The sequence below is a fragment of the Lepisosteus platostomus genome, chromosome 9 (assembly GCF_059453375.1).
Source record: "Lepisosteus platostomus isolate fLepPlt1 chromosome 9, fLepPlt1.hap1, whole genome shotgun sequence".
NCBI lineage: Eukaryota > Metazoa > Chordata > Actinopteri > Semionotiformes > Lepisosteidae > Lepisosteus > Lepisosteus platostomus.
In genome coordinates, this window is record NC_142619.1 from 8,526,286 (window position 1) to 8,553,000 (window position 26,715).

The 26,715-nt window shown below is 38.2% G+C and overlaps 1 protein-coding gene across 7 annotated transcripts in view; it reads right to left on the reverse strand.

Moving 5' to 3' along the window:
* The window catches only part of LOC148654510 (voltage-dependent calcium channel subunit alpha-2/delta-4-like), a 201,842-nt gene that overhangs the window by 25,929 nt on the left and 149,198 nt on the right, over window positions 1–26,715 (reverse strand). For 4 of the 7 annotated variants that reach the window (XM_088646805.1, XM_088646807.1, XM_088646806.1 and 1 more), the window contains 8 exons: window positions 24,060–24,121; window positions 17,871–17,885; window positions 12,693–12,737; window positions 11,819–11,881; window positions 3,812–3,882; window positions 1,970–2,045; window positions 1,123–1,175; window positions 215–270 (listed from right to left, as the gene is read on the reverse strand). In XM_088646805.1, the coding sequence (XP_088502931.1) occupies window positions 215–270; window positions 1,123–1,175; window positions 1,970–2,045; window positions 3,812–3,882; window positions 11,819–11,881; window positions 12,693–12,737; window positions 17,871–17,885; window positions 24,060–24,121 (441 nt within the window). The remainder of the gene's footprint in view (window positions 1–214; window positions 271–1,122; window positions 1,176–1,969; window positions 2,046–3,811; window positions 3,883–11,818; window positions 11,882–12,692; window positions 12,738–17,870; window positions 17,886–24,059; window positions 24,122–26,715) is intronic. The other 3 variants (XM_088646809.1, XM_088646808.1, XM_088646804.1) reach the window with 1 other exon arrangement.

Here is a 26,715-nt window from a genome sequence, read left to right on the forward strand (position 1 = left end):
TCATTAATTTCCCAGATTTGCAGACCTTTTTATGGAAACGTGAAAATGTAGTGTTTCATTTTCCCTTCATTTGTAAATTATAAACTAGGTGACAGGTGTATATAATAACAAGGCTTTGGTTTCCCTCCTCTATATGTTAGGCTCTGGTTTCCCTCCTCTATATGTTTGATTCAACAACTATTACTTACCATATAGGTACTTACAAGGTACTTACCATCTACAATGTTATCCGAATGCCAGAATCCACAGAAGTTAAACTCCAGCAGAAAACTAAAAAAAAAAAAACACAGCAAGGTGTAAAAATGGTGCTTGTTGAGAAACAATATTTTCTTCTTACAATGATTTGAAGGCAGGCCTTGAAGGATGCTAAAGTAAATCAACGATTGAGATTTGTTCAAGATTCTAACATCACAGATTTTGATTTTGAAAAAGCGGTGACATTTCAGACAGCCTCTTCAAAAGGAAGTGGATTAATTGCAACACACATTCAAATCCTTCTGCGACCAATCTCTTGAAGGGCCCTGTTTCGTGATGCCAAAGCAGTGTGAAACCTACAGGCCTACCAGGCCGTGATACAAACTTGTAGATGAGAACATTGGGGTGCAACTGGGACTTTCTGCAGTTTCTCTGTGCTTTTTAAACTTCTGTCACCTAGTAAGATTGTGAATGTGTATGTCTTCTGTAGCACCACTCTTCCATGAAAGAAATCCAAAGTGAACCAGCTTTGACCTCTAATGGAATGTCAGAATGATCTAACCTGTATATTTAAATGTTTATTTATTTAAATATTTAAGACATTAATATGGTGCTTCATCTGGTAAATCAGAGTGCCCTGAAGAGCCTGGTATTATGCTTACAGTCTTATATAAGATAATGAAATGCATTAATTTTTTTTAATGAACGAGTTTTCCCTTGCTCTCAATTACCTTCAGCACTGACGTAATAAAAGCAGTCTTTATTCAGCTGGTGAACTTTCAAAAAACAGTCCTGAACATGAAAACAGATATTCATAACAGGAGTACAGAAGACTCTCATTGCTTTTAAAGCTAATGTGACAATAGAAGCCTGCGCTATACGGCCAAATGAGTGCTTTGCATTCCAGCCAGGACATTCAACACTTACAGGAATAAATTGCTGAGGAACCACTTGAGGGCTCCCAGAAATCCATAGAAAGGCTGTTAGGAGAAAGAAAAAAAGAAATGGAATTACAGTAAGAAAAGAACATTCAGAAGCATAGGGGGCAAAAAGACAAAGGTAGAGCCATTTTTTTTCTCTCCAGCAAAGATAATTTATTCATTAGAAAAAGAAATAACAGTCTGAAATACCATTCCCCAATACAACCCTGATATGGCAAACTCTAAAATAATAAAAATGACAGGCAGGTATTGCTAATGTTTCATCATAATCAATTTGGCACTAGTCCTGGCTTGTGAAAATTGGATCCTTTAGAATAATCTTTCTGCTATGACAGCTGTTTATTGCTTTTATTGCTGCTGTGTCTCAGACCAAAGGACATTCATTAACATTGGTGAATTATAGGTGAGGCAAAATGTACTTTATTCTTTGTGTGCATTCGCTGAATAATGAACGACCAAGTTAACAAAACAACAAATCCTCCGTTATGAAAAAATACATATTGTTCCCGACTCTTTAATACGCTGCCTGCCCAAAATTTAAAGGATGAACATCGTGGCTGCTTTATTTTGTATATTAAAAAAAAGACAAGGGCAGAACATTATTTCTGATAAAAATATATGTAAAAGCAAATTGTTTTCTCAACATCTCAAATCTATTTTGAGAATGAGGGGTGATGGGAAGGAGAAAGAGGCTTTTGTGCAAGGAGACCAATGGAAACGGAAAGAATTTGTACTGAGCGCATGTCTGGAAAAAAAATGAGGTAGATGAGGATGGTCAAGGAGGCAGCAGAGGAAGAAGAAGCAGAGTGCAGCAATGGGGAGGTGCAACCTACACTCAGCAGAGGCCTTGCACCACTGTGGTGATGGCCGGACATCTTGCACATGGCCTGGTAATCAAATAGCGTCACCCTGGAAAGAAGCACAAACACAGTTAAAGGCAAATGACAACATAATTTCACCATTAAAACTATTCTGGCAGTGGCAATATGGAGCAGCTGGTAGGGGCCTCTGGCGGGTTCAAATCCCAGCCTCTGGTGGGTTCAAATCCCAGGTAGGGCCCTACTGTTATACGGTACCCTACAGCAAGGAAAGTTGCTCAGATTACCTTAATAAAATGCCCATATAGTGTGAATAGGCATAAATGTGAGTTGCTTTGAATAGAAGCATCTGCTAAACTAAATAATAACACAAATGATAAAAGGGAAGGGTTTAAATAAAAACCTACAGAATTTGCCAGTGTGCACTGTCAGTGAGGAATGTGTATATTAACCCTCTTTTAAGTGATACAAATTGCAGCAGAGTAATATCAGGTGTCCTTCTGATGTTGTGAGCATTTGGATGCATCAAGCATCCTTTTGAAAGAGTAACTTGGGACATAATAACACAAATCGGAGATTTAACTGATACAATGGGATGTGTGTTCTTCAGTTCTTAATGGAGTGAATGTTACTTGTCCATCATGTTTACCTACTGGACTACAAGCTACAAGAGATGCTGCTTGGATTGTGAAATTGCTGATTTGACTCGAATTAACGCAAACCACAAACTCAAGATTGAATCCAAATAATTTATCCTTCAATCTAATCACTAATCATTTGGATTAAAGATGTATATGTTTGCAATTCCAAAGAACCTCTCTGGTGACTAAAAATGCTGTATCTGCCATTTACTATGGGTTGACAATAACATTAATCAATAAAACCATTGAATAGTGAATAATAAAGATACTGGCTTATTCTGACCCGACATACTGTACATGAATTACATTGCACCTTCTTAATCTGGATACAGACAGAAATGGCATTTACTGTCCATTAAATTAATTGAGATTGTTATTTGCAGTGAAAAGCAGGCCCAAGAACTTAGGTTCTGTTAACAATTGAGATGGTGTCCACTGTGGCAGCTCTGTTTATTGTATTAATATATTACATATAATGGTTGTAAGCACCATTTGAAATTGTAACCTGTTAAAAGCTGACAGCTGTTACTCCCCTTTCTTCATTTTTACCAACTAATTCTAATGAAATTTTCAGGAAATCAGAATTCAATAATGGCTCTGCATATTTTGATTAGATAGCCGCAGCACTAGTTTAGTTTATTTACTCAGATGCTGCATTTTTGGCAGTAATGGATTAAGATATGAGATTATAATCATCAGAGATCAAGCTGCATTCCTTTTTAGTGAATACAGAGGTAGTCTGTAATATTGGACCTACTAAACCAGTCAATTCAAGCCTCAAGCAGGAACAGTACACATACTGTACAAAATACAGAGCAGCTGTCTTGTTCAGATGGCTGTTACTACAAAACTGAAAATGTATAGAGTGTAAATGAAGGAAAAGACAACCCCTTCTTTACATTTAGACATTTAAGAAAATCCTCTCTATTTGCAGTGAGCAGGTGTATCACATCCTGATTGGGATGTCTGCAGGTGTCTGCAGCTTCTCCAGGTCTCTGTTAAAAGTAATAGCACCTGAAGGGCTTGAAGAAGTTGTTGAATTGCTTCAATTAAACCAATAATGTGCCATTTGTGGTCATTAAGAACAGAGTTAAACAGAAAGCTGGCTGGCATACTAGTATCAAAGGATTTGGACTGGAAATCCCTTATCTAAAGAAGGGAGATTAGTCAGAATGTAAAAATATCAGCAATGTCTGCTAAGAAATGACAACCCTACTTCTTAAACATGCCCATGTTCAGTAGCTGCAGCATCACAGAGCCGTCCACTTCCCCGAAGAACTTCCCAGTCTGAAAAGATAAGACCGAGTCAGTAAAAGGGGACATAGGCAATGATAATGGCCACCATGTTGCCTCTTAGCATAACATAGATATTTCTCAGAATGAAAGGATAAAAACCTTTCCATCACCTCCAAACCCGACCGAAAACACAATACCATACATACTAATGAACTAAACAATTAACCAATGAACCTGAAATTGATCATTAATATCACTAGTAGTATATTGAACAGCTATGAATAAATGGAACTTTATTACTACACTACACAGATCCATAAACTTTGACATTGTAGATCGGGGTCTATTTTTTGTCCTTAATACAAACTGCACATGTATTTAGTGTCAAATGTATGTAATAAATAAAGGTCCCTCCTGTTAGTGTGCCCTGAGGTTTTATTGATATTCCCTTTCTAACAATAATTCTTGGGCCGAGTTTATCACATAAGAACCCAGTGATGACATTCTAAGGAATAACGTATTCATGCATAACAAGCCAGCACATCAGGGGACCCTTACCAAGTGTCAGAGTCATTGCAGCCCCTGGGGTGTTGAACACAGCCTCAGTGACAGCATACACTGCACTACAGCCTTTTCTGAGCAAGCTTTCAGCACACAGCAGGACTGTACTTTGTGTACAAAGTTCAAATTGAGTTCATTTAGGACAAATCCAAATTGGATCTGTTCCATTTGTAAGGACACTTTTGGTTGGTCAATGCTGCCTAAATTCTGTGTCTGCTAACACTTTTATATGTTACATAAATATGTTCCCTGACATTGATATTACTTATATTTAATTAATCCACTTATTAATGCGTAACATTAAGTAGTATATTACTAATGTACTGACAGTTTGATGCAAGTTTAATGAAGTGAGCAGTCATTGCTTTAAATGGGAATTGGCTAGTTATATGAAGGGACTGACTTAGAGCTTTTATTGGAGGGAGAGGAAAACAGCTTCGCAGTAGAGCAACACTTAGAAACCTAAATCCCCAAGTCTAACTCAGCTCCAAAATCACGAGGTGGGAACTCACACTGACATTTCCTGCTGATTTTTAGACCATTGAGCAAGCAAAAATAGTAGGTACCTCTCCACAACTATGAATCTTAACAGGATTCATAATCTTAGTGCCAAAATATCACAGGAAGGTGACTTTAAATGTGTCTCAAGAGCCCAGCTCATACCCACATCTGGATAGTGTTTATAATCAGAACTTATGACAAGGCAAACCTCCACCAAATCTTCCTGCTTCATCAGAAACTGACAGCTTGTTAATGCTGACAGTAATAAGGCATTCTCATTAGTCAGGAAATGATGCTTGAGCTGCCAGATAAGGAGCTTTTCTTCAAAGAAGCTGTATATGTAATGTTTTCTTCTCAATTTAGCATGTTTGATTTTGCTCCCCAGCTAATTTTCTTGTCAGTGTGGGATGGAAGTGAAGATTAAACTGCAAATGTCTTCCAAGTTCACCATCTGTCCGGATCTTATTTACAGCCAGCCCAGGGAAATGAATCAGAAGGTGTTGTCTCACTATTGATACCAGAAGTACAGAGCTAAATACAGGCTGTGGTCTGGTCATTTTAAATACATTTGCAGACATCTGTTTCCTGCAAACCTGTTTCCCACGATCTGCAAGTCATGGTAATAATAATATGAAATTAATTGTAACTTCATAAAACAATATTTTAATTCCTGAATGCTACTGTAATAGTAAACTTTATTTTACAGAATTCATTTAAATGTGCATTTCCTCACAATTCTGTGTAGGAAACATAAGACAAATCTAGCCTTTTTCTAACTGCCTAAGCCACTTTAAGGTTGCAGCAAGCAAAGTGGTAAAAGGTAGGATATAGTCTGGAAAAGGCAGACACAGACACAAACGCAGGCATGCACACACTCACACCAGGACCAGTTTGTTTTCCGAGAAGCCAGTTAACCTACCAGTATGTAGGTAGAACAAATGGGGAGAACATACAAACTCCATGCAGATAGCACCACAGGGCCAGAATCAAACTCTTGGAAAAAGCTTGGTGCTACCTTATAAGCAGTGAAAGCCCTGCTTTCTCACAGTTCTCAGTTCCTGGATTAAACTGAAGATTGGAATGCCTTTCAGTGTGGGGACTGCATATTTCCCACATGTTCATGTAGGTTCTCTCCCCCTTCCACAGACATGCTTATTAGGGTAATTGGCAAGTATAAATTGAATAGTATTTTTTGTGATGGATTCATGCAGGGTTGCAGTCCTGCCTAGAGGCCCTAACCCTTAACAGGAATAGTTTTCTGATAGAGCATGTTTTCTCTAACAATTTCCATGAGGGAAAACATGAAGAACTAGGTAGTCTCTAAGTATTTACTCATCCCCTGGCTGCTCAAGGACATTATACAAAATATTTTGAGGAAAATATATTAATTAATGCTGTAATTTGAACAGCTGTTTGGGTATTTACGGTCTATAAATTCTAAGCACCAGAATTATAATGAATCTGCAAGGTGAAATGAGGATGTTATTTTTGTGACTGGCTTGCTGTGGAGTCCATTCAGTGCAGATAACTTTCTTTTCACTGGTCAAGGCTTTCCTTCTGCTTCTGATCCCTTTTTGCTCACTTGAGCAATGAGACAACTTGAGCAAGGAGGCTGGGCAAGGTGAGGCTTCCTGGACAAGTTTGTTATTACGGGGGATGCAGATCACTTCCAGGTGTAAGAAAAGGACATTAGATGTTTTCCTGTTTGTGATATTTCTTTATTAAAGTTTGTTCTACTTTAGATACGTTTTGGTAATGCATGTGATTGTGAGGGTATGTTTTGTGATTGACCAAAAATGTGATTGCATGACAGTTCTTTATCCAGTTTTTGGAAGAGGTTTGCAAGCTTCATAAGCATGATATTAGCTTTCAGCTCAGAAGCAGTTCTCCCCAAGACAAAAGTCATTAATAAAATGCAGATGAATTCAGTTATTATTAGTTTTAATAATGATAAGATTTTATTCAGTAATTATAAGACTTAAATCAGGTTTAGAACTTTATTTCAGATAGAGCTAATTAGTTTTAAGATATTTAAAACTCCCAAGGAATAAGAACGTACTGTAAGAAAGGCTTCAAAAAGGGAGGTCATTTGATTTTCACTCACACCCTGCTTTAGTACAGCAGGATTCACAGTTCACATAGGTCTTTGGTAAGCCTAAAGTTCAAGATCCCTCTTGGACGCAGAGCAACTTTTGTTTTGCCTCTTACAGACAACAATGACACCACAGTGACATCTGAGACACCCTCTGTGGAGGAGCCAATCTCCCTGAAGAGCTGAGTCAGGTGACACTATCACACACTGCAGGTTTGGAGGCAAGACTTGCAATTACACGTCATTCCTCTTCTCTCACCTGTGATGACTCACCCCTTTCTGCGTAGCGCACACATAGCAGAAAAAATGTCAGCTTTGGACAACATCACTAAAAAGAGCTGAACTGAGTATATGTCACTTGCAAACCATGAATATAGAAAAAAAATGTTTGCTTCAGCTGTTGATAAATTAAAAATTGCTGAGATAACAGATAAGATGTATACTACTGAGCAAAGCTTTGAAAACTGAAGTCAAAGGCAGGCTGTCAGACTGTAAGACTAGATGATCTGACATAACATGTGAAACAGATTCTAATGTTCACTTACAGGCCTGTTGGCACTGAAGAAAACCGCCTGAGTCCTTGCATGCAAACTGTCATACTTTTGTTATCTACAGTATAAGAGGATTTCAAGCACACTTGTAATTGTTTTCCGAGTTATTTCAACAGTTTTCTTTATCTTCTGAAAACAACAGACTTCAAATGCTAAGAATGCAAAGTGTTAAACGTAGGCAGTGCAAAAATTGAAATATCATAGAGGGGGAATTGAACTAGAAGAATAAATGTGTGAGAAACATTTATGAGTTTACGTTGATTCATTACTTTACTCATCTAGACAGTGGTGAAGCAATACGAAAGGCCAACTGGTTTCTTGTTTATATAATTAAAAGGTATTAGAAATCAAATCAAGAGACGTAATGTTAAAATTATACAATGTAATAGATGTTAGATCTCACTTCCAGTAACATGGTTGATTTTGGTTACCACACTATAAGAAATTTACTTCTGCTCTACCACTAGAAAAGGGAGAAACCAAACTAAATTATAAATGAATAAATATGAAAGGAATTTCATCTTTCTCGCGAGTAGAGAATATTACATGGGGATGTGGACCAGGTATTCAATATTTCCTGAAGGAAACCGAACAAGTAAAAATCAGAGGACTTATTTTTAAGATCAGAATCAATGCAAGAACCTGGGGACAAAAGTGAAAATGTAAGCTTAGAAACATTGAAACAACAGAAATCAAGAGACACAGAGGACTGTAGGAGTGTGTAACCGACTCCCCACCTACACTGTTGTAGTTGAAGAAATAGCTTGGTGGATTTCTTGGATTCTTAAAAATAAAATTAAGAAAAAGAAAGCAAAATGTAAACGATGGGCAGAAAGGCCTCCTCACATTTATAACTCTTCTTATGCTTTTAAATTCATTCGTACTCTTTCTGACATTTAAAAAAATCTCTAAATGATCCGTTTTTGTGTGGTGGCGAGCCAAGACTACTAGAATTGTGTGGGTGTTCTTCAGTTGCTTAGGTTTAGTGTTACAGATCATTTAACCTTTGGCATCAGGGAAGAACAGACTTTGCAATGTTTAAGGAAGCAAAGTCCCACACAGAGTGCTGCAGCCAGCAGTCAGCTGAGAGAGCTGTCAGTATCACTAGCAGTGGAGGGGGCTGGGCACCTTTTCTGGGGTCGAGTCCAACAACTCAAAGTGGGGTTACATGACACTGTTATACAAAATGCTGGCGAGCTGTATATTTCACTCAGTAAGTTACTAGATTCCAGCAATTTTTGTCCCAGATAATACAAACATCCAGTCCAGCTGACCCATCCTGAAGCCACTGTCCTTTGAAATGAGATGCAGTACACAGAACTACTAAAGCACTCCATAAAGAAACAATGATTTCCCAGATGTCACTGTATATTTAATTAAAGAATACTACAAAATAAAACAGGCTTTGTTTTCAAGTGCAACTCCTCTTATTATCTCTCTCCAACCCCCAAATACAGTAAATGAACAACATTAAAATCTCTCAAATGTCTAAAAACCCTGCAAGGCCCATAAATCATCCAAGGCCCATCATTGAACACATTTACTGCAGTTTTTGTGCAAATATTATTTCATTTTCATTATTGGTTTATTTATTTTTTTGGTTTTAGAATGGAAAAATAAAAAGGTTTAAAGGCATGTTCACCGATTATTTAAAAATAATCCTGGATGTAAGAAGAACCTAACGTGACTCCTGCAAAAAAAAATTAAATATCTAGCACAAGTGCATTGTATGCAAAATTCCCGTAATGACTTGCAATGAACACATTTTCTTGACAAAATATGTTAATAGTAATGTATAATTTTGCAACCATGTTGCAAGAATAACCCCTCTGCAGTGCTGCACTCCCATGATGCTATACCCAGTCATTCTGATGCAACGTTTTCTCAAGGGACTGTGCTGGAAATCTCCATATCATGCTACTCTTATTATAATTTCATACTCCCATTGACTGAATGGGGACATTATCAATACAAGCTAGAAGCAAATGTCCTTGACACAAAACAGCACTTCTCATAGGACAGACAAGAAAACACAAAAGGGCCAAATTTAGTCTACTTGTATGCGACTCCAGCTTCTTTGACATTTCAAACAGAACTAAATGCATAAATGACCCCAGGTCTCACAGGGACAGCAGGAACAGTGTGTGCCACAGCCTGTAGTGAATCAGTCAGTGTTTGCAGTTGCATTATCTGCAGAAAGTGTGTTGAGTCTTGGACTCTGTTCTGTTTAGCTATGAGAGTGATAGGGAGGACATGAGTTTTCAGCAGCTGACATACTGTTTACACATGTTCACAAATTGACAGAGCACTTCAGATGCTATGTGACATCATTGAACTGATGACAGACATTGCTTGAGTGAAAGTAAAGTATTTCCATATAAAAAGGACAAATTCCCCATTTAATTTTTTTTAAATGCTCTCTACTAATGCCTTTAGGATTAGTACTGTACGTTTTCTAAATCCCACAAATGCTACAGATGTGGCTGAGAGATAAGTAGGTGATTCTCAGATCATTTGGTTCCCACAGATGCAAATCCTATGAACTTGAGAGTCCATAAGTGTTGAAATGACCCAGAATAGTTGGGATTAAGCAACCTCTCATAAACCATATGGTGCTGGGCCTGTAAAACAGTGAGGGACACATGGTAGCCATTACACAGCATTGGTTAGTGTTATGAAGTCAGTGTGGTGATAACATGCTTTCAGAAGCCCAAAGTGATGATGTCCAGTTTCTTCTGTGGTTTTGTGTACTATTTAATGTACTGTGACAGGAAAGGCATCATGCATCCCTTTTAACAATAACTCAGAATGGACACACTTGTGGTGCGCACTATAAAATATTGTTTACAGTTCAAAACATCCCGTCTCTCGCCGGCCTCTTGAACACATTCAGGTTCTCATTGATACCTTGCTCAACAGACGATTCTCTTGTGCATCTATATTGTATGTGTATTTTGCTCATTTGTGTGTTGTGTGATTTCTTTATATTGGCTGCTGCTTTAAAACAAAAATGCCCCATGGGAATAAATATTTTTTTCTCTCTCCTTCAAAACGTTCAATTCTGAGAAAAAAAAAACTTTGCTCTTCCTTTTCAATTGTTCTGTAATAGATTTAGATGATATCTCCTTCTCCAAAGCAATTGACATACTGCTGTTATACTGATTAAATTGACATCATAACTAGGATCTTCAAAGACCTGGGTAACAAAAGACTATTACTGTATATTATTGTTAACAATTCAGTATCTGTGTTATATACTACCTACATTAAAAATATCATTTAAATACATTTTATTCACAAAAAAGTACTGAGAAAAAGAAATACAGTTAATGCTGTGTTCATTCTCTTATAAGCTCAGAGGAAGAGCACATTCCTGGTCTCTAGAGGTATCCTGAGAATGCTTGATGAGCATTATTTTTTTTCTAGTTTTGGATGTATAGATTCACTTGACACAAGATGAAAAACCCAGAACAGTTGCAAGGAATATACAAACATACAGTACATAGGGATAATCCAATCAATAGGAACCAAAAGACAGAAATGAAAAATGTCTAAATGCTCAGTATTTAAACAAAAATCAATATGATTCTTGTCACATTGATGTCTGTATAAATGCAACCAAAGATCTTATGGGATGATAAGAGAGCACAGTCATATCAGTCATTTAGCTTTATACACCCACATAAAATATTTTTTAGTGCTTGATCATAGTGTCAGATCAGGGCATGGATTGGTTAAGCATCGTTTAGAGACCTCAGCCATAGTCATCTTATTATATTTATGAGTCCCTTCTGGATGATATACTGTAAATACATCTACAATAAGGTGCTTCATGTTTAATTAACACAAAAGTAAATTGCTTCACTCAAAACACCTTTTTTTTCTCGTAGCTCACATTTTGCATTTATTTACTGACTGACTTTAATATATAACTGCATTGGGATACTGAGGATCATTGATCACAACTGACCAAGGCTGTGGTTAGAGGGACTGAAGTTAAAATACACCAGTAAACAGATATAGTATTTCACTTCAATTGTCAGGAGAACAAGTACAGTTGATAGCTCCTGTCTAAAATGGCAGGACTATGATATTTGTATTTGTTAGGGAATTGTGCTCTGATATAGAGACATTTTGTCTGGGCAGCCAGCATTACAATGGCAAAATGGTTGCAGTGAACAGTAAATATCTGGAAAATGTAAAGGTCAGATCAGAGAGCTTCTCATTTTGAAAAAAAAACTATGTTTAAAAATGTATTGCAGGAAATAATTTTCAGTGTTACCTCTTTCGTTTCCTTGGAGATGAGAATGAAGCCATTGCTGTCTATAAGATAGCAATTTAGGTTCTAGAAGAGATGAAACAAGTGGTGTAAATCTCCACGCATTTTCTTACATATTTTTGTAGAAGTAAGGACATGTTGGTTCATGACGTGTTACACTATGTAATCTAAGGCAGAATACATTATTTTGCTCTCAGATACTACAAATAACTGTCCAACTTCATTTTACTAGCAATTACACGTATTTGCGATTTGTTGAGGTATATTCTAGCAAACAAAAGTGAAGTCATCTTTAATTTGGAAAAAATGTTCTTCATTAATTAATTTAATTTAATAATTATGTTTTTTTAAAGCATACATAGTCACCAGCTATATACTGTAGTGTATTTCAGATCCTGTAGAGCACTGATCCAGCCTGTGATTAATGACTCATTATTACTGCCAACAGGATAAATTAATACTCACTATATTTCAAATATATATATAGTAGAACATGTTAGAATGTTAAATGTAGAATTAACAGTATTAATGGCTTAGCTACACTTTGAAAGCTCATTTATTTTCTCCCATTAGTATAAATCAATCCACTACATTTATTTATCAGAAATAATTGTCTTGACACAAACTGTCTTCATCATCCTGTACATTAACAAGAACAGAAGTTTATTATAAAGGTGAACAGAAACCAATTGATTACGATTCATTTTCTCTGATCAAGGTAGCAATGATATGGCTGTTACAGCAGGTTGCAATTCTTGACTTCATAGGACTAAGCTGCATTTGACTATAATTTATTGTGTAGTAGAATTCAACATAGGGAAGAGAAGCTTGTCATTGCTGACACGACTTTGCTAATGGCAAACTTAGAAGTACTCACACTGTTGTCACAACTGATTGGACACAAGCCATCTATGGTGCTGCACTGTAAGACAAAGAGAGCAGATTAGGCGAGGAGTCAACACAGAAAAAGCATGCTGTTTCTCTTCTTGGTCTAATCAATTTTCTCAGATTTAAGAATTCTGTATGAGTATGAAATGTGCTTCACTGAAAAACCTTTAAGTCTGAAAGTCTTTTTTCTCCTTTTGTATTTTTCAGAAAATGCAATCAAAATAATGTGATATAACTTATGGTGGTGGGGAATCACTTCCCATAAAGGGGAGTTCTGTTTGACCCTGACCAAACCATTTGTTGCTTCCCAACAGAAAATAAACATTTCAACGTCTCTGACTTTTCAATAAAACTGAAAAACCTCTAATTTGTGTCTGGACAACTAAGTGGTTACAAAGATTTTGGAGTACTGCGATTATTTAATCACTACTGGAAGCAGCAAGAATAGAACAAAAAAAAACAACAGCTACAGCGCATTTCACCTCTAGTCTTTTTTCATTTAGTGTTCTCAATGACATTTTTGTTTCCACAGCTGAGTATCAACCTGTAGAAGATATCTTATGGTCTGAGATCACCTCCCTTTATCCCTTAAGCATGAAGAACAACAGAACAGATAAGATCACCTTCACATGTGATAGATGTGCTCACATGACAGCTCATGCATCAGAGATGCTGGTTCTCAACAGAGATGCTTCTGGACATTTAATTACTGGATTCTAGTTTGCACAGGATATAAAAATGAAGACAACTGATGATCCATGCCATTAGTGATGATTTTTCACTATGATTTTCCTGTATGATTTAGCTCTGTTATCTTTAATCGAAAGATTAAATTGATTAGACTGTTAAAACAACAGCTCTTAAAAAGTGAGATATGATTAACTATAATCACTAACTCTGTGGGAAATATGAATCTCCCCTCACTGGTTTCCATGGTGAGCTGTCTGAAGCTGTAAGTAATCAGGTCCATAAAAAAAAACTAACAATATTTGCTAGAACTATCAAGTCAAACGCTCACCCCTTCAAACTGCACAAGGACAAACAGGCACCAGAACCAATCTGACAGGGTAGAGTAAGGAGATCAGCTCTCTTACTCACAGGATTACATCCTGGAGAGCGCAGCCAATCAAAACCATTCTACAATACTTGTCCTTGAAAAGAGAGAGAAGAACTGGGAGTACTTCAAGAAAATGTGTGAGCCTAGGCTTTAGTCATGACCGCCTCTGGGAGGGAAAGTGTCCCGTGTGACTGGAATGCCACAGATGAAAAAGAGAACTAATTTGATTGGTCCAGTTGGTAATTTCACATTCCACAGGATTATTTGCAAAGGTATATTAGTAGCCAGGTGTGCACAAGCTCCTTTACTTTGATGAGAGAGTGTGCAGATTTGAACTATAGTGCGTTAAGGTAGCATGGGAGTAGTTATTAGACTTGAATGCTGCTCTAGACTAGGTGGCCATTTATCTCTATGGTAGTTTGTTGCATTGAGAAGGTTAAAAAGAAATTGTAACTTTTTTTAAAAGTTTGCTTTCTTATTGAAAGAAGAATTCAGAGGGGCATATAACTGACTTGCTCAATTAAATTCTTGAAATTAGTTCTAGAGACTAGGAAGCTATAAGGGAATGTTGACTGGTGTAGTCAGTGGGAATCTGGGTGTATAAAAACTGGTTTAGGTGTCCCAGGAGGTCTCTGAGAAGACCTGGAATATGGATCTTCTAGTTAAAGGGAAAGCCTGACTGTAATGAGGTTTAAATGAGGTTGTGTCAGGGTGTTCCAGAGCAGGATAAAAAAAACTTTTTTGTAATAGTTTTGGAGTCATAAAATTGAATACACCTGCCCTCCTGCTATCTGAAGGTTTGATCAATGACATAAGTAGAACTGGAAGGACTGTGCAAATAGAGCCTCTGAGAAATTAACTGATCTTGGGACTGTGCAGGCTTCTCCAGTAGGGGATCACCAGTACATCATAGAAGTGGTGACAGATCACCCAAATGTGGAGTCATGGTGAGATACGCTAGTTCTGGGTTGAATATTATGGAGAATGCTAACACCCTCAGCCACAGACTGATTCCTAAAACCAGCAATGGGCCTCAGGTTGTGAGGAGGGAAGAACTAAAATCCTGGTACTTGCACACCTACAGGGGAAAGGTAGCTTACTCCTGTTTGTTAGGAGTCCTGGCACCAGTATGCCAAAAACAGTTTCTGCAAACAAAAGATGAGCTCAGAAAGCAGTCAAGAAACTGATTGTTTAAGAAAAGTTTGCTTAAAATGAAAGCAAGTCACTATAATCAAAAACCTAATAAAACAGAAAACATGTCAGGGTATATAGTAGTAAAGTCTGGGTTTGGGAGATGTCAATGAAGCAAATGAAAGTTATATACAGTGACTTGCTATCTTTTAAGTAACAACTGCTTAAAACTGTGGAAAAAGGGTTATTTTGATTAATTTTGCAAACAATAAAACAAATGAGCTGCATTGTGACACAATAACAAACACTGCTGCCTTGCTGTGCTGGTGCCTGGGGTTCAGTTCCAGAGCTGGAGTGCTTGGAGTCTGTGTGTTCTCATACAGTAGGTTTACTCTGGGTGCTCTGGTTTGCTCCCGCACTCCAAAAACATATTGTTAGGTTAAATGACGTCTGGGGAAAATCATTCCTGGTGTGAGTGTGTGCCTTGCAATGGGCTGGTGTCCCGTCCAGGGTGCATCCCTGCGCCCATTGCTTGCTGGGATAGGCTTCAGCTCCCCCATTGACCCTGTATTGATAAAACTGCCAAAAATGGATGGATAAAAGAATTAAAGTAAAGTTCTGAAATCCTCTACCTTTTGCTTTCTTCAACACACCTATATTTTATTAATGAACAAGTAATATAGGTTTATTCCATGCTGGAAAGAGAAGAAAGAAAACATAACGTTTCGGCCATGGAGCCTTCTTCAGGTGTGTACCTGAAGAAGACTCCACCACTGAAAAGTTGTTTTCTTTCTTCTCTTTTCTGCATGGAATAAACCTATTACTTGTTCCTTTGCAGCCTACGCATGCTGACGCAGCTACCCACCTGATATATTTGATTAATTATTGTTAATAATGTTATATTTTCATCTCACATCATTTTCATTAATCCCTTATTCAATTCGGGGTCACGCTGGTCCCGAGGGTATCCCAGTGACCAGTGGGCACAAGGTGGGATACACCCTGGATGGGATGCCAGTCCATTGCAGGGCACGTGAAGACAAAGACATACACACTCACACCAGGGCCAATTTTACAGAAGCCAATTAACCTACCAGCATGTCTTTGGGCTGAGGGAGGCAACTGGATCACCCAGAGGAAACCCATAGGAACTGGGGAGAACATACAGTACAAACTCCACACAGGTAGACTCCCAGGAATTGAACCCAGGAACCCAGTGATGCAAAGGAGCAATGCTAACCATGGTTTCACTGTGCCAACCTGTTATATTCTGTAAAGCTACTTAATGTTATTTGCATCTTCGTGGTTTCTAGTTTGGCTTTTTGGCATTTCACTGGCTTTTTAAAATGGGTGTTGGCTCATTTACAAGGTAAGCTAGAAATAATCAAGTATACTGAGAGGCAAAAAGTCCATGAAAGAAATAAAAACATGAGGCGTTTCTTAAATGCATGTGGCTGCTGCCATCATCAATCAAAGTGCTTATCTCCATTCTGCATGTTCGAATGGTAAATTGAAGTGTGACTCTGTCCTGGGGCTCAGTCTGAGCTAATTGATTTCAGACGACACAAAAAAAAATAAAGCCATGTAAGGAAATGTACAGTACTGATGTGAAAATAGAGCAAGTGGTAATTATGCATCCAAAATAATCATATAAGACTCTCCGAGTTCATGACTAATTGCGAAACATAGTCTGAGGAATCAAGGACAAATAAATTGCATCACATAAAAAAGCAATGAGTCAGAAAGAATCATAATGAAATCCAGGGACAAACCCGGTTATCCCATCAACTCAAAGAACATTGTAAACATGCTTAGCAAGAACCCAGAGAGACACCAATTGTACTGTCCTGTTTCTGACCAGCACCATCTGCTAAAGAGTTTAAACATTCTTATAATTAAAGAGATTAAAGCACAGGGCCTACACGTTCTTATATACTGTATTAGAAGCTGTGACACCTTTTTTAAAGCCTTTCAGCTATGTAATGCCACTATTTTACTTGCTCTGACAGAAAGCCTTTTCAAGACTGCCAAAATGCCAAGTCTTGTTTAGCGACCCCAAGTTCCAGTCATCACCTGTCACAATCCAGGATCTCTAGGCCTCTCAAATCCATAACACCTTGAGATCCAAGGAATAAGTCTTTATGTAACCTCCATGTGTCACAAACTGTTGATTGCTTGAGTAAAAATTAAAGTCTGTGCTCGAGCCTAGTAACTCATCAGGCCACTTTGGTTTTTCTGTAGTGTTAGTCAAACTGAGAGTACATACTGTAACCCTCCCCAGGATGGGACACTGGTGCATTGCAGAGTTAACCCCAGGCAATGCTGTTATCTATTTGGATAAATGATTTTGCTCAAGGGTACAACAACAGTGTCCGCAGACAGAACCCAAAACATTCCAAAACATTCCAAAGCACACAAAGCTAATAATTCAATGTCCCACCCAAAGCAAAAGCAGTAAAGCAAAATATTATCTCCTCTTGAAGAAAAGCGAATCTCATTATTTTAGATTGTATCTATGGGAGTAACTGTTAAAAAAGGCATTTAATAGCCCAAGAGCATATTTGTTTCCAGTTGTACTCTGCTAAGTGTGGTTACGTTGTCATTCTGCCCTTTTGGTAGGCAAATTGCTCCTAGGATAGAGAGAAACTAATGTAAATTAATGTTGCAACAAGCCAGGAAAGGCAGGGTTGTGATTAGTAAAATGCAACTCAATACAAAATATATGAAGGATTGTATCTGTGGACAGTATGGCAAAGATATACATGCTTTGAACAGTGGCAATATACTGTAGCTCTGGTAAAGCTGTTGAAAATCAAGAATGTAAGATTGTGTTACACTGATGTGCAGGTATACAGAAACTGGTGTCATACAAAAGACTGTGTTCACATAAAGCAATACTAGACTGTACTTCGGCACAGAGGCACCAGGCAACCGAAGCTGTTAATTGTATTCCTGTAAAAAGCACTTCTGTCTACTTACATCAGTGTCATTGGGCTGTGAGGAGACATGCAGAGTGCAGGCAGCATGCAGGAAAACAAAACAGAAATACAGAAATAATTTGGTTAGAGTATGACAAGTTGTGAACAGCAAAGCCTGGTATAGATGTGTGGTGGGGTTAATACAGTAGCAAGGTATTTTTTTTCTAGAGATGACTGCTGCATAGTTTTGACTTACCCACAAACATTGTAAGACAGAGAGCCATGTGCCCTTTATTTTTCAACTGTGTAACTGCTTGTAATCACTAACAACAGCAGCCAGCAGCCATGTCACCCTGCAGCTTACCACTAGCAACCCACTGAAGCTCAGCAGGTGTGAGCCTGGTCAGTACCTGGATGGGAGACCTCATGGGAAAGCTAAGACTGCTGCTGGTAGAGGTCCTAGTGGGACCAGTAGGGGGTGCTCACTCTGTGGTCTGTGTGGGCCCATGCTATACTGTAAAAAGGTGCTGTCCTTTGGCAGAGATTAAAAACCAGGGTCCTGACTCTCTGTGTTCCCTAAAAATCCTGGGGCATTTCTTGAAAAGAGTAGGGGTGTTGTCCAGGCATCCTGGCCAAATTTCCCACTGGCCTTTAACAGTCATGGCCTCCTAATAACCCCCATCTATAGCTGGTAATCCCCACTGATTTGTGGTGAGTGTACTGGTGTACTATGGCTGCCGTCACATCATCCAGGTGGATGCTGCACATTGGTGGTGGTGGAGGGGAGTCCCATTACCTGTTAAACGCTTTGAGTGAAGCGTCCAGAAAAGCACTACTGTATATAATAAGGAATTATTATTATTAATAAGGACAGACTAGTACACATTGTTTTGGAATGCTACATTATGTGACAACATCTGGCCTGTTGAGAACCTGTGTTTCTTTCTAGTGGGTTTTTCATCACAAAATCCCTTTCCTACCGTCAAGACTACTGGAATCTAGTTAATAAGGCTGGGAAAATCCTCACCATTCCTGGTTGTCACTTCTAACTTTAGTTTTGTTATGTTTAGAAAATGTTCTAGGATGTTCTAGCTAATTTAATGCCATTTCAGAATTCTGCAACTTCTAAAGTATGAAATGTAACATTCCTGTTAAATGGAACTCACTTTGATGCTTTCTATTTCCAAGAAAGAGCAAATTAAACGTAAATGTGAATACTGTCCATGCTGAAGATAGCACAGAAGCTTGCATGCATAAATCATGATGCCAGTGAAGAGATCACCAAAAATTTGTTAAACACACAGCCAAGCACTTTTTGTGAAGAAGAGCTTTGCATTTGTGGCCCTAAAAGTACAATGTTTTCATTTTAAATTGTTTAAATAGCCTTAACGGCATCTGCAGTCTACCTTTATTGTTAATTCACTCAGGTTACCTGTAACACTTCAAGTTGCTTTTAATTATTTGACAAATTGACCAACCAGCTTTCTGTGTGCTACAGTACATGAGAGTAGATTCATTTTCATGTGGAAGACGCTTGTCAATTTGCGTGTCAATTTGCTTTTAAACCTTCTGTCTGAAAAATTATATGGAACTGGGCTTACAAACTGCAGTGAAAAAATTGTATACCTTTAATAAATGTTGTATTTTTAAAGCCATTTCATAGATTTGAAACATCATGTTGGACGCTGGAGCCAATGTGAGCAGTTTTGGAGTCCTTGTGATCTCTTTCACTAATTGTGGAGTGAAAAATGAAAATGCTAAAGAGTATGATGGGAGTATGATGGGAGACCTCCTGGGAAAAACTAAGGTTGCTGCTGGAAGAGGTGTTAGTGGGGCCAGCGGGGGGCGCTCACCCTGCGGTCCATGTGGGTCCTAATGCCCCAGTATAGTGACGGGGACACTATACTGTAAACAGGCGCCGTCCTTCGGATGAGACGTAAAACCGAGGTCCTGACTCTCTGTGGTCATTAAAAATCCCAGGGCGTTTCTCGAAAAGAGTAGGGGTGTAACCCCGGTGTCCTGGCCAAATTTCCAATTGGCCCTTACTAATCATGGCCTCCTAATAATCCCCCTCTATGAATTGGCTACATTTCTCTGCTCTCCTCCCCACTGATAGCTGATGTGTGGTGAGTGTTCTGGCGCACTATGGCTGCCGTCGCATCATCCAGGTGGATGCTGCACATTGGTGGTGGTGGAGGGGAGTCCCCATTACCTGTAAAGCGCTTTGAGTGGAGTGTCCAGAAAAGCGCTATATAAGTGTAAGCAATTATTATTATTATTATTATTATGATCCTTTCCAACATACCCAAAAATATTTTATTGCAAACACAGTACATTAACGGTGTATTGCTGTTAACAAAAAATAGCTAATTCTTCAAGTCACTTTGAATATTAAAAATTGGGAAGAATCCTTCGACTTTAAGCTACAACTGTTAATAATTACACGTTCCCTTTGGCAGGATATTCTTCCGTTGTTCATTCTTTGACAACAGTGCAATTGTGAGAAAATTAATCCAATTTAGGTCCAAAACAAAAGCAAGCTTATGGTTTTCAACACACAAGTCACTAATTTTACTCAGACTTCACATTTCACATCCCAGTGTTTTAAAACGAAGATGAGAGATTCATGGATGCTATTTCTGTTGAGTAAGACTCTTACATAACAGAAACATTTGGACTGCAACATTTCAGGGAAGCACAGCAGACTGGGTATAGTACAAACACTGCACTTAGGCACAGCTATCTTAAAAAGGGGTCAGCGTGCAATAGAATATTTTTTTTATAGTTTTGTACAATATTTTGCAATGTATTTTATATGTCAGAGACAGTATATATTTCAGAAGTCTCAGTCACTGGCCTGCACTATCATTAAGGCCAGGGGGAAATCTGAAGTAGAAATTTAGTTACATAAAGATGTCATCCTCTTTTATTATAAAAAATGTAAAGAGGATACCAAATGGATTTCCTCCATCTTTCTGGATTAATTATGCTTTTCTGCTCTGACGGAGTGTTTGGCAAGAAAGTGTTTGGCTTTTTGGAGTTAATTTGCCTAATTTTGCCTAATAAAAACAAGATAGTCTTTAACTGCAGATACTGTATTTTATGAATGGAACAGTAGGGTGTAAACTACATATTAGAAATAAATATCAATTGTTGGAATAATAAATAAGTACTGTATGTGGAGGGATTTAAAATGCAAAACTAAGTTCTTCAGGAGTCTTATCTTGCTAATGAGAATGTGGAGCGCACTCTTGAAAACCTCAGATTTTTGCTCTAGTATTTTAAATAGAGCAAAATAATTCTGCAACGAACAACAACAGTTAAGCTTTGTCAAAATGCTATAAACGAATGGAACCCCTTCTATCCAACATGATAATTACACTGTTTAATATAAAGTGCATTTTCAGGTTTTAGAAGGCTTCCAAATTCATGCAGATACTCACTCTGAGACCTAGACAGGAATCCATCCATCCATCCATCCAATTGCTAACTGCTTAACTGCTTAACCCAATACAGGTTTGTGGGAGCCTATCTCAGCAAGCAACAGGCACACCGTAGGAAACACCCTGGATGGGATCCTAGTCCATCACAGGAAACACACAGGTGCAAACACACACACTCACACCAGGGCCAGTTTTCCCACAAGCAGCTTAATCTACCAGTTTGTCTATGGGAAGAAACCAGAGCACCTGGAGGAAGCTAATGCAACAGGCAGAGAACATACAAACTCCATGTAGACAGCACCCCTGGAATTGTACCCAGGGCCTCAGAGCTATGAGCAGCAATGGTAGCCACTGTGTCACTGTAATATCCAGCAGGAATCCACAAACAGCTAAAGTGGACTTCAGAACAACTGGCCAGCTTGATGAGGCTACAGAGACAGGCGTTCTGCAGCATTTTGTACAGAGAAGGAAACAGATCTTGAGGGTAGGTGACACACGCCCTTGCATCCTGTTTTCCCAATTTTCTTTAATTTTTAAATACTGTGGATCTACTCTACCTAATGAATTATATAGTTAATTACCTTTTCTCCCAATCGCAGTACTACAAGAGATGTCACTGTCTCCTTATAGGTGATACAGCTAGCCAGCTCTGACTTTATGTGTGCAAAAAGATGAGCAGTCATAACACAGTACTGTCTTTCGTAGTGCTATGACTAATCAAATAACCCATTAATATGCATACACATAGTTTATTGTGACTGCTGGTCTTAACATCCAACCTAATTGAGAAGTCTGTTCATTTTCTACAGCCAGTTTCTGTTTCGTATTTGAACTTTGTAAAGTCATAGGGAAATTAAAAAGTACAAGAGAATACAAAAATGCGATAAGGTTTCCATTTGCTGTTTTAATCCTTTGCATTATTTTTACATACTGCACAAATAAATTAGTGGTCATATCGCCTTATTCCAAAATTTAAAGGGCTTTTTTCAAGTCTCGTAATCACTTTAGGCTTATTTTAGTCCCCTTACTTCCACCTAGTCTCATCTTTGTGAACGCCATAACCCACTATTTTAAAATACATTTCCTTAGAATTGTGCCTTCTACCCCTGCCTCCTCATTATTTTCTGCAAGTTCTGCAACCTCTCCAACAGAAGACATTTTAAGAAAAAAAAAGCAGTTTTTGCAGGAATTTCATTTGTACTCTATTTAAATCAGGAGTAGCATCTAAATCTTTACCAAGATTACGTTCACGTGTGGAAGAGTCTCTAGGAAAAATAAAAACAAGCAAAACTAATGTACAAATTCCTCTTCCTTCATTTCTGCTTCAAAGGTAAAGTTTGGCAGAAGGTGACTAAAACGCCATTTGGTAGCAGAAAAAAAATTGGGGCAGATACAGTAAATAACATCTGCCTATTGTCCTAATTTCCAAACAACACCATATTGCTTGAATTTGCCATTCTCTTTGCTGGGGAAATAAACTGTATTAATGAAAACTAGCAGGAATCAGCAGACAGTTTAGGACACTGTAACTTAAAAATACCTCCCTTTTGTAGTGGGTGGGTCAGACAAAAAACGTTTTGCTGAATTTCCTTTGTGATGGATTTGACTTTGTTTTGTTATTGTCATTTTTCATCCTTAACAGCAGAAGCCATGTGGTTGGGTTGAAGTTTGTCAAAATTATTACAAAGACCAATATTTAACTACTGATATGGTAGGCCTCACTGAGTTTATTTTCGCTTAGCTCTAACCACAGATTAAATTTTCACATAAAATTCATTTTTTTCATACTTATTATTCATACCTTTTTGTGTTGTAATGTAATTAAAATAAGCTTTAAGTGTGAGGAGAAATTAAATAGAATTTAAATGGTACAGTGTGCAATATCTTTGCCATGAGTGATCAACTGACCGTAATGATAAGGGAATGTAAATGTCGGTTGTATGAATAAATGTATGAATTGCATAAAACTGATACAATTGATTTCTCAACATTTTGTTTGTTTTTATCTAATGCATTAAAATAGCCAGACCTTCCCAAATTAGACTTCTTATCGTTTATTGTAAAGTTTACGTTTGTGGATAAGTTCCTTCTTCAGGTGTCCTTGCCTCATAAGAGCCTGGTCTGTAAAATACTGCCTGTGATTCATTTTAAGTTCTTTAGAGTCTATCAGTGTGTTCAATGCAAACTGCACTGAAAGAGCTTGGTATAGGGAAAGCAGACTGCAACTGCAAATTTTGTCCCGTTCAGATAACGACATAATTTAAACACTGTTCACTCAGTTAGTTATTGTACCTAACAAGCATAGTGTAAGCTTCTTTGTTGTGGCTATTATATTATTTACTATATTGGTGCTAGCAGTAAGAAAAAATTACCTTGGTTGCCAAGGGTAATCTAGAGGGAGAAACTGTTAAAGAGACCACATTTATCCAGCCAGGGGGTGAATAATGGGCCACAGACTGCATGTTAAAGCGCAGGACACGGTAAGGGGGTTACTTCATCTCACTAACAGACCAAAATAATGGCCAGCAGTAAGACTTTTTGTTAAACTATGTTAAAAAGTCATCGCTTATGGCAATCGATGAGGTATATAGTTGTTCATTATTCATTGATTCCTAATAACCTTATAAACACATTTTCCTCCAGCATCTTGTTAATTAAAAAAAAATAGTACACAAATAACTTCAAGAATGGATTTCTTTTTAAAAGTAACTTCCATCGACACCATTTATGAAAGGTGCTCGGGGGGCCAAAGCAGCATTTTTGTGTGTGTTCACGTGCGTGTGTACTGCTGTAAGGGGATTACACACCTGTCGTGTTGCTGTCCAGAAGATCCTCTCCAGCAGCTCTAGCCTGAGTTGCACCCCAATAGCTGGAAAAACAGAGAAAACCAGAAACATAACAGTCAGATGGTGTATTTAAAAGCTCAAGAAAACCATGAAGTTCAAGTGACCCAGAAGAAAATGGTTTTGCTCTTTTTTCATTTGCTTGTACACTTGTCCCCGAGTAACAGACCCAGGCTCATCTAGAGTTTCACTGCGCAATATTATTAGTCTGTTTTAACACATGTCCTGCCTCAGTCAAGGGCACTGTGGAGGGTGGAGGGGGTCTTCAGCACATGGTCTGCCCTACAAATGCATCACACCATGATGAGTCACTGGGAGCGGTTTCATAACAGAATGCATGTACTCCTCAAGGCCTTCAAAGTCACAAGATTAAACTGGTCTTAGGGCTAAAGCTCTGCAGATCAAATCTACTGTCACTATAGCTACTTCTCACTGGGTGTTTCGGCTCTCAATACAGTGAGAAGTATTGGGGAGTTAAGAGGCATACAGTAGATGAGTCCTGCTGGTGAGTTAAAAAAACAGGATAATATTTGCTTCTGGATCACATGTCAGAAATAATCCCTGATAATTACAATGATGTCACTGCTCAGGCCTCATGGCTATTATGATTGTGCTGCAGCACAGGAACAAAGACACCCCTGATAAGCATCAAAGAGATGTTTTATGAGTGAGTTAAAGTACACAAAACTGCAACTGCACAGCCATGCCAATACCTTTTTTACAAATTCATTTAATATGTTACCAGTGCAGAATTTGTATTTGGTTAATAGCTGGGTTTAACGCTATGCCCCATGAACCAGGTCAGAGAGCTCATAGACTGCGCATGCTTTCCTTGGACATGCTCGCTGTTTTCCATGGGCTGGGATCCAGGGTGACTTATACTTATAGGAAACCTATATGCCTATAGGAGAGTTAGAATCAGCAATAGCAATGTCTACTATAGCAAGTACCTTTACTGCCTTTTAATAATAATAATAATAATAATAATAATAATAATAATAATAATAATTTCTGGACACTCCACTCAAAGCGCTTTACAGGTAATGGGGACTCCCCTCCACCACCACCAATGTGCAGCCCCCACCTGGATGATGCAATGTTAGCCAAACAGTACGCTCACCACACATCAGCTATCAGCCAATTCAGGGATGTGGATTATAAGGAGGCCAAGTTCGGGTAAGGCCAGTGGGAGATTTGGCCAGGGTAACTGCCCTATTCTTTTCGAGAAACACCCTGGGATTTTTAGAGACCACAGAGAGTCAGGAACTCTGTTTTACATCTCATCCAAAGGACGGTACATTTTTACAATAGTCTCCACGTCACTATACTGGACATTAGGACCCACACAGAATGTAGGGTAAGCGCTCCCTACTGGCCCCACTAACACCACTTCCAGCAGCAGCCTTAGCTTTCACAGGTCTCCCATCCAGGTCCTGGCAATTTCAGCTCCTGCCAAGCTTCAGTGGCTTGCCAATAGTGATTTGTAGGGTGATATAGCTGCTGGCTAACTTTTGACTAGTCCACATAATCCAGTACTGGGTCACAGGGGGAACCAGAGCCTAACCTGGTAAGAATTGGGTGCAAGTCAAGATATTCTGGACAGGATGCCTGTCCATCACAGGACATGCACACACTCACACCAGGGACAGTTTTTACAGAAGCCAATTAACTCACAAGCATGTGTTTGGTCTGTGGCAGGAAACCCACAAGAACATGTGGAGAACATACAAACACCGTGCAGATAGCTCCCCTGGAATAGAGCCAGGGCCCCAGTGCTGTGAGGCAGCAATGCTAAACACTGCGTTATATACTTTCCAAAATCCTGAAATGAATTAAAAAATGTACTCTGAATTTCCTGCTTCTCTACAAGCATGAATAGTTTTGTGATTTCTGAATCTATGGTGAATATCATGTAACTGAGAAGGAAATTAATAAAAATGATTACATAGGGAAAGACCCAGAGAAAACAGAAAGTAATAGACTTATTAATTTTTATATTAAAACTGAGGAGAAAATAACAATTTAAAGGGAAAATTCACCTCTTAATTTTCACAAATGTTGGCAAAACACATCCTTTGAAGCCCCAAGGAAATCAAAATATAGTAAAAAATAACCAGACATATGTATTTATGTAATGACAACATGACCAGATGTTTAAACATTTGCTAAGCATCATATTTCCTATTAGCAGTAAAGAAATGTCATTTTATATTCTTTTTAAATGTGATCTGCTTTTCCAAAACAAAAAGCGCAAATAGCTGGATATGTATGCATCAATACTGTTAATATATAAACTGTATTTGACCTGTAGCAAGCGCACATTCATTTTCAGTTACATACTGTGCAAATTGTGCCTGAATGTGTTCATAAATAATCTTAAATAGGCAGCATAACACAAGGAATACATATGAAACTATGACAAGATTGAAAAATACAAAATGCAGTATTCCTAATAAGTCATGACATTTTTCAGAGCAGAGTTGATAGAATGTGTTAGAGTTAGGGACAGGGTTGAGGGTAAGGTTAGTGTTTAGGTTAGGGTCATTTTTATTTTTTTCTTGTTCTGTCTTTTTAAAAAGGGTTATGAAAGATCTAAGGATGCTATTGCTATTATAACCAT